The 15898-nt window shown below is 45.8% G+C and overlaps 1 protein-coding gene across 1 annotated transcript in view; it reads left to right on the forward strand.

Annotated features, from left to right (window-relative positions):
- EP400 (E1A binding protein p400) overlaps window positions 1-12613 on the forward strand; it is a 79388-nt gene extending 66775 nt beyond the window's left edge. The window contains 13 exon segments of the mRNA XM_033136096.1: window positions 470-526; window positions 1138-1216; window positions 2731-2922; window positions 3998-4043; window positions 4153-4262; window positions 4540-4744; window positions 5726-5880; window positions 7614-7823; window positions 8671-8866; window positions 10040-10170; window positions 10638-10796; window positions 11030-11107; window positions 11289-12613. Coding sequence (XP_032991987.1) covers window positions 470-526; window positions 1138-1216; window positions 2731-2922; window positions 3998-4043; window positions 4153-4262; window positions 4540-4744; window positions 5726-5880; window positions 7614-7823; window positions 8671-8866; window positions 10040-10170; window positions 10638-10796; window positions 11030-11107; window positions 11289-11558 — 1888 coding nt within the window. The 3' untranslated portion in view covers window positions 11559-12613.
- The last annotated feature ends 3285 nt before the right edge of the window (window positions 12614-15898 follow it).

Consider the following 15898-nt stretch of genomic DNA (forward strand, 5'->3'; position numbering starts at 1 on the left):
GTCCCAATCCATGTATGGCTTTAAAGTTTTATGACCAGCACTTGTAAGTGTGCCCAGAAACAAAGAGGAAGCCAGTGCAGCCATTTTTAACACTGGTGACAAATTCCTGATAACTAGTTCCAGTTAATCATCTTGCCACTGCATTTTTCACCAGCTGGAAGTTTTCATATAGTCTTCAGTGGCAGTTATTAATATACAACGTATTTCAGTAGCCTGATTGTAAACAGAATAGAAATCTGAAGTCCACAGTATAATTCCTCCTTGGGGTTCTTTGCCAAATGCAATTATGTTGTGTTTTCTTAAGGTCAAAAAGTGTTACGGTGGATCTGTCAGTGTATGTGTTGGTGCCGTGACTTTAGAATATACAGCATGGCTCCTCTCTTCAGGAGTATTCTCTCCCCTCCCCACCCCGGGGCATCCTGGAAAGGTGTTTCTTTGACAACAAATGTCCTCTTGGGTTGTATTTCAGACTTGGTATGAACCCTTTCCAGAAGAATCCAAAACACACTTCGGTACTTGCAGAAAGGTAAGAAGCTTCAGGTGGGAGGGAGGGGTGTGACAGCGCAAGATTAGCACCCACCCCCCTCTTCTTTCTCCAAGCACTTTAAGCAAAGAACAGGGAAAGGATGGAGTTGATCAGGGGTCAGCAAACTTTTTCAGCAGGGGGCCGGTCCACTGTCCCTCAGACCCTGTGGGGGGGCGGACTATATTTTGAAAAAATAAATAAATGAATGAATTCCTATGCCCCACAAATAACCCAGAGATGCATTTTAAATAAAGGCACACATTCTACTCATGTAAAACACGCTGATTCCCGGACAGTCCGCAGGCCAGATTTAGAAGGCAATTGGGTCAAATCTGGCCCCTGGGCCTTAGTTTGCCTACCAATGGAGTTGATCTTCTTTTTAGCAGAGACACGCTCATACACAGAGAGAGGCTCTGCATTGGGTGCAATCTAGCTGAAGTGAAATGCTTCTAAGTCCTCGTTGATATTGCTGGAAGAGATTTTAAGCATGTGCTCAACTCTTCCATCAAAATCAGTAGGCCTTAATAAAAGCTCTGGACTTTTAACCAAATGGTGCCCCAGTCCTTCCCCCTTCATAATTTCTAATTTAGTTCGTTCCTCTTCATTCCCAGCGGCATCAACTACGACAAGCCACTTCCTCCCATTCAAGTTGCATCTCTCCGAGCAGAGCGTATCGCAAAGGAGAAGAAGGTACGTTGCGAAGGAGATTCCAGTTCCTGCGCCGAAACAGTGAGTCAGGGGATGTTGTTTGGTGATAGGTCCAGTCTCACCCCCCCCCAATAGTGGGGATGAGCTAATGTATATGGTATGCTGCAGCTATTTGAAATATGTGACATATAAAGGCTTTGTATTGGCACTGTAGGGGCTTTATTCACAGTCTAATCTGGACTTAGTTCATTTATGGAATTTATTGTTTAACCAGCACGGCTGGTCTCTCATTGTGTCACCAGTTCATGTTTTTTAGGGCAGGTTCTCACATTCATTTTGCCAGTGCGGCTGGGGTGGGGGGCAGTAATATTAAAACTTGGGAATAGCGTCATGGGTGTATCTTTCATTCATCATGTGATAAGTGTCTCCCATGCTTCTTATTTTGTTTAGAAACAGAACCTGAAGTCATGTGGTGGGAGGGTGTGATCCAGATTGGGACAGCAGTGCTTGGGGTTGATCCTGTCTCCCTGCACCGTTATTTATTTAAATATTTGGAAACCACACTTCCATACATAATAACCAAAGGTGCCATACAGGCTAAAGACACAGCATTGCAATAAAAATGCCAAATAGATCAGTAAGAGTGGGTTGGCAGAGAATCTGAGATTTGAAAGCATGCAGGGGGCAGACTTTCTGGTTTTTTTGGGGGGGGGGCACAACCGAGTTATCTGTGACATGATCAGTCAATTAAGAATTTTTTATTATTTTCTTGATGGGAGGAGACAGCTGCCACCCTGCGCCCCCTGACTACGTCCATGTTTGAAAGGCCCGTCTGAATAATACAGTTTTTAGAAGACACACACACACACACACACGAACAGGGATGTCTCCTGGCAAACGTCTATTGGCAAGGAGTTCCAAGGCAGCAAAACGTGCCACACCAAAGACTCTGTCCCTGATTAGGACAAGCTGAAACTCAGTAGCATGTGAGACCAACCAAAGTGTCCAGACCTCAGCGACCGAGGTGGAGCAGAAGGAATTTCTTGCTGTTAATCCCCCAAATCTCAGATATTTACCCCTCAAGTACATTCATATTTTGGGGCAGGTTGGAGGAAAATTTTATTTTGAAATGGCACATGGAATTTTTCTGTACCACAGTCCCAAGCTGGATTGGGGGTTTCCCTGTTGCTTCCGAGGACAGGAGAGACTATCCTGTGACTATCCTGTGACTAACCTCGTTCGGGGCCACTAGCGCTGCTGTATATAATGGGGTGGAAGAGGCATCTGAACAGCTATTCCCAAGTCTTTATGTATCTCTCCCACCCCCCTTCTTTGTTGGGAAAGGTAATGTGAAGATCTGCCCTAAAGAACTGACACAAAATGAAGGGACTGGACCTTTATATAAAGATGTCAAGTCTAGGCAAATTCAACATATCCACCTGTTCAGAGCCAATTGAAGAGAGGAAGGAACATCAGAGTGGATCACCTTGTTCGGGATGCTTTTATCTGCCCTTTGAATAGGAACCAACCGCTTTTTCTCCTTCCTTATTCCCCAGGCTCTGGCTGAGCAGCAACGGGCCCAGCAGCAAGCAGGACCTCAGCAGCAACAGCAGGCCGGCCAGCAACAAGCACAGCAAGCGGCAGTACAGCAAGCCCAGCCTCAGCCTCAGGCTCAAGGCCAGGTAGTCCAGCAGCCCCAGGCTGTGGTGCAGACGGCTGTTACCACTGTGGCAAACACTGCAGTGCTGGTAAGACACTCTTGAGGGGTTGCAAATAACCACTGGCCCGGATGCCTGTGGGGAGTGCAGAGCGTGTCCGGATTGACGCTGCAGTTAAGATATGCGAGCGTCTCCTCTTATTTCTAAAACTCAAAGGATGCATAGCATTATAAAGTGCGGAAGAGGCAGGCTAAGAAGTGTCACTTAGGCATGAAAAGCCACATTTGCAGGGGTTCTTGGGGGCTTGTAACTTTCACGGGCGAAACTGCGTGGCTGCATTCTTGTTTTAAGACCAGCAGCTTATAAATGCTGACTGTTTGTTTGACCAGTGGCAGCAAAGATGTTACCGCTATAGGCTGGAAACCATAACCCTGATTTTCTGTAGGGAGGGAATCAGATGGTTATAGGCTAAATTCATGTTTTGTACCCGCCCCGCCCCCCGCAAGAGGACCTGTTATTTTTAAAATAAGCTTAGGATTTATAAGCAGCACAAATCCACTTCATTTTTATTTTTACTTTTTCACTTGTGCTTACATTTATTGGTGTGTATTCTGCGCTAAATCTTTAAACCAGTTAAAAACATAGCTTGAATATCCATGGAGATCATTTGGGACTCTGGCTAATTCTCAGAAAGCTGTGCCACATACGAGCAGGTAGCTTCATGACTCTTACATGGTTCCCACATTCATGCATAACGCTGAAATTTCTAGTTGTATCAGCCAGAGCGCACACAAATTTCCATAGCCCTTTTCCAGTCGCTTCACTTCACCTGAGCAAGTCAAGATTTAGCACTTGACTGTATCTTCCAGCTGCTTCTGAAAATAGAACTAATGTCTTCAAAACAATCCAGGCTATGAAGCCATCATTTAAACTTTGCATCATATACTGGCTTGTTTGGAAGGCGTCAATCATAGGTTTGGGGTTCATGTGCAAAGGGGAACTTTCATTAAAATGCCAGCTTTTTAATTAACTGCCGGCTTCAAAGGTTTGCGGAGAAGTTGTGTGCAGCTGCACACAGCTCATGCCACATCCTGGCCAGCATTGCATGCAACCCTTACACGTCCCGGTATGTTTCTCTCTTTAACCAAAACTATCTCTTGACCAGGCTGGCACAATGAAAACCTCGGTGACTGGGACAAGCATGCAGACAGGTAAGTTGCACCTCTCATAGTAAAGCATTGTGGGTGGTGCGGGGGTGGAGAAATGACTATGCCTGCCTCCATTGCAGGCCCAGACTGACCTTTTGGTTTTGTTTCTCAGCTACAGTGAGCGGGAACGTTATTGTAAATACAGTGGCTGGAGTTCCTGCAACTACCTTTCAGCCAATCAACAAGCGGCTGGCTTCGCCCGTGATACCGGGATCACTGGCGGTGGGTATTTTCCGATGCCCAGTGTGGCACTTTCAAGCTCCCAATGAGGGCAGTGATTTCAACCACAGTCCAGTGGTTCTAAGCAAAGTGTGTGTGAGGATGCACTTTAATTATAGATAGGGGCACCTGGAAAAAAAATCCTACTCTGGAAGTGGGATTCTTTACTACGGCGAGGACAAACCTTGGTTTCCCAAGATGTCTGAATTTGAGCCATTTGGTCAAGGATAGCCTTAACTTGAAAGCTGCGGCGACTTACATCTTGCTTCCTTTCCTTTAGACCGCAGGAGGAACGGCTACAGCCCAGGTGGTACATACTCAACAGAGAGCAGCTGCCACACCCGCTGCAGCTGCAGAACTGGTGACCATAGCATCTACCCCAGGGGTCCGAGCTGTGACATCGGTGACAGCGCCAGCGGTTGTCACTACTAACCTGACCCCGGTCCAGACCCAAGCAAGATCCTTAGTCACTCAGGTTACACCAGGTAAAGAGCGTACATTTTGCATAGTCTGATTTTTTTAAAAAAACAACGTTTAAACCATACCTATGGGATACTTCCCCAAACTGGTAGTAGCAACTTCTGCTTCTTGTTTCTAATCTTCTGCTGACTTGGCCTTGCATGGGTTTAATAATAATAATAGTAATAATAATAATAATAATAAGACTCAATATATGCCGTTGACTTAAAGTGACTTACGTATACAGGTTTTCAGCTTTTCAGAAATTTGTTTCTAATGTTATAATTTATAATAATAATTTATACCCCGCCCAGCAGAACATTAAAAACACGATCAAACACTAAAAGCTTTCCTAAACAGGGCTGCCTTCAGATGTCCTCTAAAAGTTAGTTAGTTGTTTATTTCCTTAACATCTGGTGGGAGGGCGTTCCACAGGGTGGGCGCCACTACCGAGAAGGCCCTCTGCCTGGTTTCCTGTAACTTGGACCAATGTAAGATGGACCAATGATCTGACTCGGTATACCACTACCTCTGCCTGGTTTCCTGTAACCTCAATTCTTGCAGTGAGGGAACTGCCAGAAGGCCCTAGGAGCTGGACTTCAGTGTTTGGGCTAAGCGATGGGGGTGGAGACATTCCTTCAAGTATAATGGGCCGAGTATATTATATTTAGCCCATGGATGGGGAACCTGTGGCTCTCTAGATGCTTTTAGACTCCAGCACCCATTGTGCCTGCCCACTGAGCATGCTGGCTTGGGCATCTGGAAGGCCAAAGGATCCACGCCCTCAGTTCAATCTGCAGGGACCTTTTCAGCTCGAAGGGCAACCTCCCCGGAGTGGGTGCAGAAACGAGCCGAAAGTACAAAGGCAGCATTTACCTTGGTGCCCTCCTTAGCCTCTGCCTCTGCACTCTGTCATGTGCTTGGAGGTGGGGCTTTTTTGTATATGTGACGAATGGTTAGGAAGTGTAATAAATCTCCATTTCTTCTTCTCCCCCTGTCCCTAGCAGCTCCAGCAGGTGTGCAGCTGTCGGGGAAGGCTATCAGCCCGGCTCACTTCCAGCTCCTGCGGCAGCAGCAACAGCAGCAGGCGGCGGCAGGCCAGGTCCAAGTCCCACAGGCCCAGTCGCCAGCCCAGATTAAAGCTGTGGGGAAGTTATCCCAGGTGAGGGAGAGGCTCCTCGATTTGTTAGCACTAGCTTCGTTCGGAGCGCTGCATTGCACCCCATCTGCACCATTCATTAAAAGCAGCACCATGCTGCCTCAAGAGCCAGAAAAATCCTTAAGTGGCCCTCCAAGACCCACAGCAATTTTCAAGTGTCTGGGGAGTGGGGGTGGATGTTTAGGGTACTCTATATCTTGGTAGAAGAGTGGTGTAAATTGGGCATATTTGTATCATGGAGTTGCGGGGAAGGGCAAGGAGATTGCCTGAGAGCTGAAGTCCTGCCTCCAACCCCTAGAGATTTAACCTGATCCCCTCTCACTTCTGAGATGCTTTGCCCATGCACAGCTGTCAAGCGTATCTTTACAGTCATCAGAACTGGAAACCTGCTCTTTGAAACCAAAAGATAAAAGCAGGGGCTCTGGGAATGGAGGCTCCCGCTCTCAACACCAGTTTCTGTATTTTTATCTCTATCACTTCCATGGAATCCTAGCATTCATGTATTTTTGATAACGTGGCATTTGATTTTACACGTGCACCTAATGTAGCGGCCTTCTCCAACCTGGGGCTGATGAAATTTGCAGTCCAAAGCATTTGGAGGGCAACATAAGAACCTGCCTTATACAGAGTCGGACCCTTGCCCTGTCTAACTCAGTTACTCCCTGTGTCGACGGGCAGCGCCTCTCCATGGTTTCAGGCACAGACTCTTTCCCAGCCCTACCTGGAGAAGCCGTGGGTTGAACTCTGGGCCTTCTGCATGCAAGGCAAAGACTCTCCCACTGAGAGGAACCCAGATGAGGAAAGGTGCAGTGCATTACGTAACATGCACTGTGTTTTGAGATCTATATGCTCAGCCAGGGTGCATAAAAATAATAAAATAAAATAAATCAGATTTTTTAAAATTTAAATTGGATTTTTAAAATAATATGCTTTTGGAGGAGAAATCTTTCTAAATATAGTTTTCTATTTAAGTTACGTTATGGTCCAAAGGCTATTCATCAGGAAATAAGGATTTGTTTTACATTTTTCATGTGTGCTAAAACTTGAGAAGTTTAAAAAAACCCAACCTGTTTAACCACATCAGTTAACAAACATGGATACATATGCTATAATGTTACTGTTTTAGTTAAATAAATGGTTTATTAAGGAAATTATTATTTTTCTCCTTCCAATAAAGTACAGCAGAAAAGTTGTCCAAATATACACAGTTAACTGATTAAACCTCACAATAATTTCATAATTATCTGCCTTTGTATTTCTAATAGTATAACGAAATCAGTAATTTTTGATATAACTGTAAGAACTACTCTGAAAATTTATTATTCCAAAAATGAAACCTTCATCTGGTTGTTAATATTAAGATTATACCAGCAAGAATGAGTCTTTCTGTATAAAAAAAAGATTTAAATCACGTCTTACTGACTAGTGATTTAAATCACGTCTTACTGACTAGTGATTTAAGTCAAATCCACCCTGCGCTCAGCAAATCTTGGTACTGTATCAGAAAAGAAAAAACTTTGGTTCCAATTCTCTCCTGGTGGCAGAAGCCATTTAGCAGAGCCAAAAGTCGTGGTGGTGGTGGTATGATGTTGTCTTTCTTTCTTTCTTTCTTTCTTCTTTCTTTCTTTCTTTCTTTCTTTCTTTCTTTCTTTCTTTCTTTCTTTCTTTCTTTCTCCCTCTCTCTCTCCCTCTCTCTCTCTCTCTCTCTCTCTCTCTCTCTCTCTCTCTCTCTTCAGGAGCAGCTCATCAAGTTACAGAAGCAAAAGATGCAGATTCCCCAACAGCAGGCTGCCCAGCAGCAGGCCCAGCCTGGAGCCCAGCAGCAGGCCTCTCAGGTTCAAGTGCAGCAGCAGCAGCAGACCCAGCAACTCACGGCCGTCGCAGCACCGAGGCCAGGGGCAGTCCTCACTGGCACCACCGTCACGAACCTCCAGGTTGCTCGCCTTGTAAGTCACCCTTGGGGATCCCGCAGAGGTTAACGGGCCAGGAGAAATTTCAGTTAGCCTGGCACTGGTGGGATGGTTGGCAAAGAGGAGAGACTGGGCACAAGCCTCCTCTTCTCTTTCTTTTGGCTTGGCTAAACGCTGCCTGCTGCAGAGGGTGGAGAGCTCCGCCCTTCCTCTGCTGGCTCATTCACTCTCCTGCATGGACTTCTGCGCTGGCTGGGCAAGATGAAAAGTCTGCCTGGAACAGCTATCTTCTTTCTCACAGACAGTATATATTTGGGAAGCAGACTGTTCCCCACTGTTGACCCCTAAGCAACTGGCCTTTAGAGGACACTGCTTCTGAACACCAGGGCTCCATTTAGCCCTCATGGCTCCTGGGGGTCAATAGAGCCTGCCCCTCCTCCATGGATTTGTCTTAAGCCCCATTTGAAGCCATCTGGACCAGCCTTCTCCAACCTGTTGTCCACCTGGTGTTTGGGACAACCACCATTTGTTCCTGTCCATTGGGCTGCTGGGTGTCATATAGTACAAAACTTCTGGATGGGCAGGGCCAGAGGCGAAAGTGGCTGGAGCACTTCGTACAGACACTCATGAACCTTTCTCTGTTCTGCAAGCAGGGCAAGTGAGAGGCATTATCAGAGTTCAGGGAAACGTTGCAGACAGGCAAAGTGACTCGAGGAGGGTGTGAAGCAGGGCCAGTGAGGGCCTGAGTAGAATTCCAAGGGCCAGATAGGTTTCTCGTTCCTGCCTCATTGTGTTGCCGTTCTGTGGAGCAGACTGCATTCCACCAGAAATAGGCATGTCTCCTCTCATGCTTGTGCAATAATCCCAATTCCTTACTGCTCAGACTCGTGTTCCTGCTTCCCAGCTTCAAGCGCAAGGCCAAATTCAGGCCCAGGCACCGCAAGCCGCCCAGGTGGCCTTGGCGAAGCCTCCGGTGGTGTCTGTTCCAGCTGCCGTGGTGTCATCCGCAGGGGTTACCACGCTCCCTGTCACAGTCGCTGGGATTAGCGTCGCTATTGGACAACCACAGAAAGCAGCAGGTATGTCAATCATTATCCTTAACCTCTCTGTGTGTGAGAGAGAGCACAAGAGAGGGAGAGAGAGCGGATATCAAACTTCTGGAGGGTAAAACCCTGAACTTCCATTTAAAGTCACTTTCCCCCTCTCAGAGTGATGCCCAATATGTCACTTTCTTTTTCTTTCTCTTTTTAAAATCAGAGACTTACTAATGCCTATACTGTACCATGCTTGTGACAGTGAATTCTCCAGTTGGCCAAGGACTTGGGATATTCAGTGGGTCAGGGAATCAAACAGATTGCAGACTTGCTACTGTGAAGCAGAAGGAAAGCTGTCGGTTTAGCTGTAGCACAGGAGCTGCTGGAGAACTGGCAAGAGGTTTTATTTATATATATCAAAAACTTGCCCCCTGCTTCATCCCAAGGTGATTTAGGTCAAGATATGAAAACAGTAAGAGATCGAAACAAAAAATACAGCAATAGAATAAATACATCCCAGCAAGAACAAAAGAGCAGAATGAATGCAAGTTGCACAAAACACCTATACATTTCAAAGACTTTCCTGGGGAACTATATTTCATCTTGGCACCTGAGGGACCATAACTTCCCAAAATAGCCCTCCTTCTCCTCCCGCTCTCTCGAAAACCACCCCACTTTGGGTTGTGCTGCGTGCACACAAATTGCTGCCCAACACATTGCCTACAGCCATCCTGCTCCAGTCAAGTCGGCAGAGTTGTGGGGACGTGCTAGTGGAGGGCAGCAGCAGCAGTGCCGAGAAGGAGGAAGGTGCTCAGGTTCGCAGTGCTTCGGAAAAGCCCCTCCAAAGCATAGGTGCTCCAGAAACTTGCAAGGAGATGAGTAGGATCATCACAGGGCATCAGAAGCCCTTACCTCCAAAATTCAACAGGACCCCAGGTGAAGGCCTCATCCTTCTGGAAGCAAGCTTGTGTGGCTACCACAAATGTCAGGTTTGTTTAATAGCCAGGACTGGTGGGCCTCTTCACTACAGATAAAGAGCAGTAGTGGGGGAAAGATATGTTGAAAGAGGAAGGTCTTCAGCAGGCACTGAAAACACAACAGTCTAATATTTAACAGGAAGGAATTCCAAAAAGGTATTGCGGAGCATCACTGTAAGCAATGTCTCAGAACTTGCAGTGTCCAGTCTTTTAGTTCTGTCCTTCATATCCTGCACAGGAGGACAGACTGTGGTGGCTCAGCCGCTGAACGTCCAGCAGCTCTTGAAACTCAAGCAGCATCACCAGGCAGCCCAGCAGCAGAAAGCCATCCAGCCTCAGGTTGCCCAAGGACAAGCTGCTGTTCAGCAAAAGGTACCCCTCTCTGTTCCCATTACTGCCTTTGCAAACGCTGCATTACCATTAAGGTGGGAGACTGGATACGCTGGCTATTAGAAGCATGCTAAAGATGGAGGAATGGCCTGCTGTTACAACAACTCTTACCTGTAAGTAAATTGTCGCAGTAGAACACATCTACATAGGGCAAAGATTTGCATGTACTTAACAGTGTCCTGGATTCAGAGAACTCCACTCTGTTACGTTCCATATCCTGCCTTTCCCCGAAGGAGGTCAAGGCAATGTGCATGCTTCCACACACCCCTGTATCCTCTAAGCAAGCCTGTGAGATAGGTTGGGAAGAGAAGTTGTGACTGGCAAAGGTCACCCAGCGATTTTCCTGGGGCAAATGGGGAATCGGAACCTGATTCTTCCAGTCGCAATCTGACATTTTTAAGCAGTGCGCTGACTCGGAAGAGGTTGAATGCCCTATTTTGCCCTTTCAGATAAATGCCCAGCAAGTCACCGTCCAGGCCCAACAGCAGACATCACAGCAGCAGAAAGTCTACGCTACGCAGCCGGCCATTAAGGCACAGTTCCTACCAACACCGATTTCTCAGGCCCAGAAACCTGGTGGAGCCCAACAAGTCCAGACCCAAATACAGGTAAGGCTACTGTGCCTCTTCCCCTCTTTTTGACGAGGATCTGATATTGTTACTCATACAATAAGAGCCTCTCCCATTTCACTGCTGGTTGTTCGGTGTCTGTTTCTACCCAGTTCGTCCCCAGATCAGTCAGGTGTGGAACCCACAGACACTGGCATAAGTCAAACTTTTGCAGAATGCTGGATACTTTTTAAATGACAAACCCCTTCTCCCCCAATGCGTTGTTCTTAAAGGTTGCAAAGCTCCCACAAGTGGTCTCGCAACAGGCAGCAGTAGCCAATATTCAGCAGGTGGTGTCTGTTTCCCAACAGGTAAGGTTTGTGGGATTCCACATTTCAAACTTGCATGCATTTTTTAAAAAATCTTGAGTGGGGAAGTGTAACTTCTGAAATTGCCTTTAGAAAGGATTGAACACTTAACAAAGTGTGATGTTCACTAGCAAGCATTTCTCTTTACCTTTCCCCCCTTTTCTCCCTCCCTGCACCCCCCAAGGTTCAAGCTCAGCCGCAGACGGTGACTTTGTCCCAGACGACAGCAGGACAGCATCAGGTCCAAGTCATCCCTGCCACCACCGCCACCGCTCAAGTGGTCCCACAGAAACTGGTCCAGCAGCAGGTTGTCACGGCAGCATCTCCCCAGATTCAGGCAGCTGGCGTACAGAACCCATCCCAGGTTCCGGCATCGTCCGACGGCCAGACTCAGCAAGCAAAAGTGCAAATGAGGACTCCGGTCAGGATAAAGGCACCCAACAAACCCAGCTGAGTCCATGGTGACCTCACAGGAGTGAGCAAAGGATGACACGCTGTTTGTGCTTCCTGCAACCTGGCAAAAACTGGAGCCTGCAGACCTGTTTGCACAGGAAAAACTTTGCCGGCAGTCCCTTCACCAGAGAGCCTCTCCCCAAAAGCTGCAGATGCACTTTGTGACTCTGGCCCTGTGTGAAGTTCCCAGGAAGGCCGCACGTTCAAACCATACGCCGTGTAAATATTTAAAGACTTGGATCTCTGCTTGTTTTCATAAGAGAGATAAGCGAAGAGGTTGCTCTCAAGTATCTGTAGAAATCTGCATATTCTTGCGTATCACCATCACTGCCATAGGGAAATCCTCTTTGAGTGGGTTTCAAATGACTAAAAGGCAACGCTCAGTCAATGGCTGGCAGAGCAAGAGTCATCTCCACTTGTTTTGAAGTTGAGTTGTCACAAGCCCTTCATAGGTTGGCTGGGAGTGGGGATTTGGTGGGCGCTCTCTCCAGAACATTTCGCCAATATATGTGAAGATTTGTAAGTATCTGTAATTATGAACCATATTTCAGTCTCCATTTTTGTAACTCCTTTTTTAAAAAAAACAAAAAACATTTGCTAGCTGTGTATCAAGTTGTGTGTCCTGTTCCCCTTCCCACCTGTACAGTTTTTTTTAAAGCACTCACCCATAGGCTTTCACTCTCATTTTTCCACTTTTAAGGTAATAATAATCCAGGCATGTGTTTTTTGGGGAAATAAATACTATGTGATAGTATCCATGTGTTTAATTACAACCCATTGTTTCTCTTCCTACCCCACTTAATTTGCAAAAAGAAAGGTTTTGTTAACGATTGATAAGCAAAAACGGTTCATTGCCCTTATTTCTTGCATGGGCTGCCAGCCTGGGAGGGTGCTCTGGTATTTTTTCACCTTTGGGATCTGTTTCAAATGTCTCTGCTTTATAGGAAGAGGAGCTTAAAATTTTCAGTCTAAATTCTTTAGTTGTGTAAAGAATTGGATCTAAATGTTTTTGTGCTCTTCTTTTACCAAACGATAAGAAACAAAATCTTCACGTGGGGCATTGGGGCATTTGTGGGTTGCTAAATTCGCAAATTTCATCTGCCTTACTAATTTTTGAGTTCCTGAGCAACTGCGAAACAATCAGGGACAGTAGCTTCTGACTCCCTCAACCCCCCCCCCCAAAAAAAAACCCATGTCAAAATGTCTTTGCCATGTGTTAAAAACTGACACTGCTTCTGGAACCTCTGCTGTTTTAGCTACTATGCTGCACAATGTGCCATGAGAACAAAATGAGATATTATGAAATGCTAGAAAGAGGACCATGGTTTGCAGGGAAGTGATATATTGACATGCTACACAACTGGGATCCCAGTTTTGGCGGGGTGGGGGTTCTGCCATTCTTCTCAGACTGAAAAGCCAGCGCATGACTACAGCAGAGCCTGCCCAAAGCTTGTGGGTCACAGTGGGCTCTGTGCTAAGCTCTCGTGGATTGTGGCCAACATAGATTCCTGTTCTGCATACATGAATTATTGGACTGCAACTGTTAACAGAGCGCAGGCAACGTTTTGAACCTGCAGATCCCCTAGCCCTTTCATTTAAATTCATTTCCCTCTTGCAACATACCTGCTTTTCTTGGGGCCTGAGTTTTTACAATTGTCAGTTGCGTGTTTGTGTTTTTTTTAATAAAAAATAAGTGTTTGTACATAAAAGAAGTAGAGACAGATCAACCCTCCCTCGATAGCTTTGTACTATTACGTTTGTTGGTTTGTGTTTGTGAGAGCTGCTATTACACAGGCAGTGGAAGAATTAAAATGCAAGCTGAAGGCAACGGCAACACACAAAAAAAAGATGGTTGGGAACCACTTGGAATGTCTCTTGTGTTAGCAGAGGGCTTGCCAACCTGGTACCCTCCAGATGTTATGGACTACAACTCCCATGAGCCCTCACCAGCAGAGTTGGCTGGGAACCACCCAATATTTCTTGCGTTAGCCTCTTTGGAGATAAGTGGGTCATGCATAGAAGCTGGTTCCTGGTAGATCATTGTGCCTATTTCATACTGTATACTGATGTTCACCCCCCCCTTCCAAAAAGTGTAGTTAGTTCTGGTTTTACTTCTGAAAAATTGTTTATATCTTTATTATGTGTATAAATGCAGTGGGGTGTAAATGTAAACGAAAAAAGTAAAAGTAAAGGTTTCTCTCCCCCACCCCTGCATTTTTTTTGACAGCCTCTGTGTTTGGTTTTGATTGTGTCAACAGAAGCAATGTCTATTTCTACAGACAGTGAAGATGAAAATTAGACTCTCCCCTCTGTCTCTCCCTCCTCTTCCCTCTCACAAAAAAGAGTGTTAGGAAGCCGTTCTAATTTGTAAATATCTTTATGAACATAAAACATTTGTACTTGACCAGTAGGATTGTAAGGACTTGTGATGTATCCTACCTGAAGGTGTAATAAAGTGTACATTTTTATAACACACGGCTGCCATTATTTCTTGGCACTTCTGTATTTTGCATTGACCCCTTAGGATCTGCTTCCTTGCCACGAAATGTTAGTTCCTTCTCCCCAGGAAAACTATGAGGGAAGGGGAGGCTAATAAAATCCCAGAAACTTTAAAACAGCTTTGCAGGTTCAACCCTTTATCAAGATGCATCATCCTAGAGGTGATAAACTGGAAGAAGCTGGAATTAGAACCCCGTGTGCACTAATGTAAAAACAGAGACACCTCCTCCGTCTCCAAAATAAATCGGGAAAGCGAGTCTTGGAAACAAAAGGAACAGTTGCAGTATAGGCTAAGAGCAAGACTCTGTACTGATCGAGGGAATAAGGAAAAGTTGCATTGGGTACTTTACCTGGGAGTAAACATCATTTGAGAGAGGGGAAGGCAGAACTTGCCTAGTTGAGGGGGGAGATGCTTCTGGAGGGGCAAAAAGAGCTGAGGGTTCTGATATTTTGAATGTAGGTATAAAATAGGGTGATGGTGGGGGTGTATGTTTAGTTACCTAATTAAATTAATCACTGAGCAGGGCTTTGAACAGGATTCACCCAGGTCAGAATCAATATTCTAGCCAAGGCACCAGAGTGCAGGGCATACGGGGCTTGTCAACCTGGGAAGGGAGCCCACCCAGGAGGAGGAAAACTCTGACCCTAAACCTCTGTTTCCTTGCGGGATATCTTGGGGAGAAGAAAAGGCTAAGGTGTAAACCTTACACATCTGGAGTGGAGTCCCTAAGGTGGTTGAATGCCTTGTAAGCCTCCTCCTGGTGCCAAACATATTTTTTTTTCAATTTTCAGGGTTTTTTATTTGCTTTTATTAAAAGATTTTCATGGATAACAAAAGTACACATAACATCTCTGTTTTCAGTTCATAGAGTCCTTTCTACATGTTAGTTGCATTCGGAGGGAGACATTGCTGTTGTAGAGGAAGGTATTGACAATATACAAAATTTGTTGTTGTTGTTCAGTCGTTCAGTCGTGTCCGACTCTTCGTGACCCCATGGACCAGAGCACGCCAGGCACACCTGTCCTTCACTGCCTCTCGCAGTTTGGCCAAACTCATGTTAGTAGCCTCGAGAACACTGTCCAACCATCTCATCCTCTGTCGTCCCCTTCTCCTTGTGCCCTCCATCTTTCCCAACATCAGGGTCTTTTCTAGGGAGTCTTCTCTTCTCATGAGGTGGCCAAAGTACTGGAGCCTCAACTTCAGGATCTGTCCTTCTAGTGAGCACTCAGGGCTGATTTCTTTGAGAATGGATAGGTTTGATCTTCTTGCAGTCCATGGGACTCTCAAGAGTCTCCTCCAGCACCATAATTCAAAAGCATCAATTCTTCGGCGATCAGCCTTCTCGATGGTCCAGCTCTCACTTCCGTACATTACTACTGGGAAAACCATAGCTTTAACTAAACGGACCTTTGTCGGCAAGGTGATGTCTTTGCTTTTTAAGATGCTGTCTAGGTTTGTCATTGCTTTCCTCCCAAGGAGCAGGCGTCTTCTAATTTCGTGACTGCTGTCACCATCTGCAGTGATCATGGAGCCCAAGAAAGTGAAATCTCTCACTGCCTCCATTTCTTCCCCTTCTATTTGCCAGGAGGTGATGGGACCAGTGGCCATGATCTTAGTTTTTTTGATGTTGAGCTTCAGACCATATTTTGCGCTCTCCTCTTTCACCCTTATTAAAAGGTTCTTTAATTCCTCACTTTCTGCCATCAAGGTAGTATCATCAGCATATCTGAGGTTGTTGATATTTTTTCCGGCAATCTTAATTCCGGTTTGGGATTCATCCAGTCCAGCCTTTCGCATGATGAATTCTGCATATAAGTTAAATAAGCAGGGAGACAATATAC

This window comes from Lacerta agilis, chromosome 17 (assembly GCF_009819535.1).
Source record: "Lacerta agilis isolate rLacAgi1 chromosome 17, rLacAgi1.pri, whole genome shotgun sequence".
NCBI classification, from domain to species: domain Eukaryota; kingdom Metazoa; phylum Chordata; class Lepidosauria; order Squamata; family Lacertidae; genus Lacerta; species Lacerta agilis.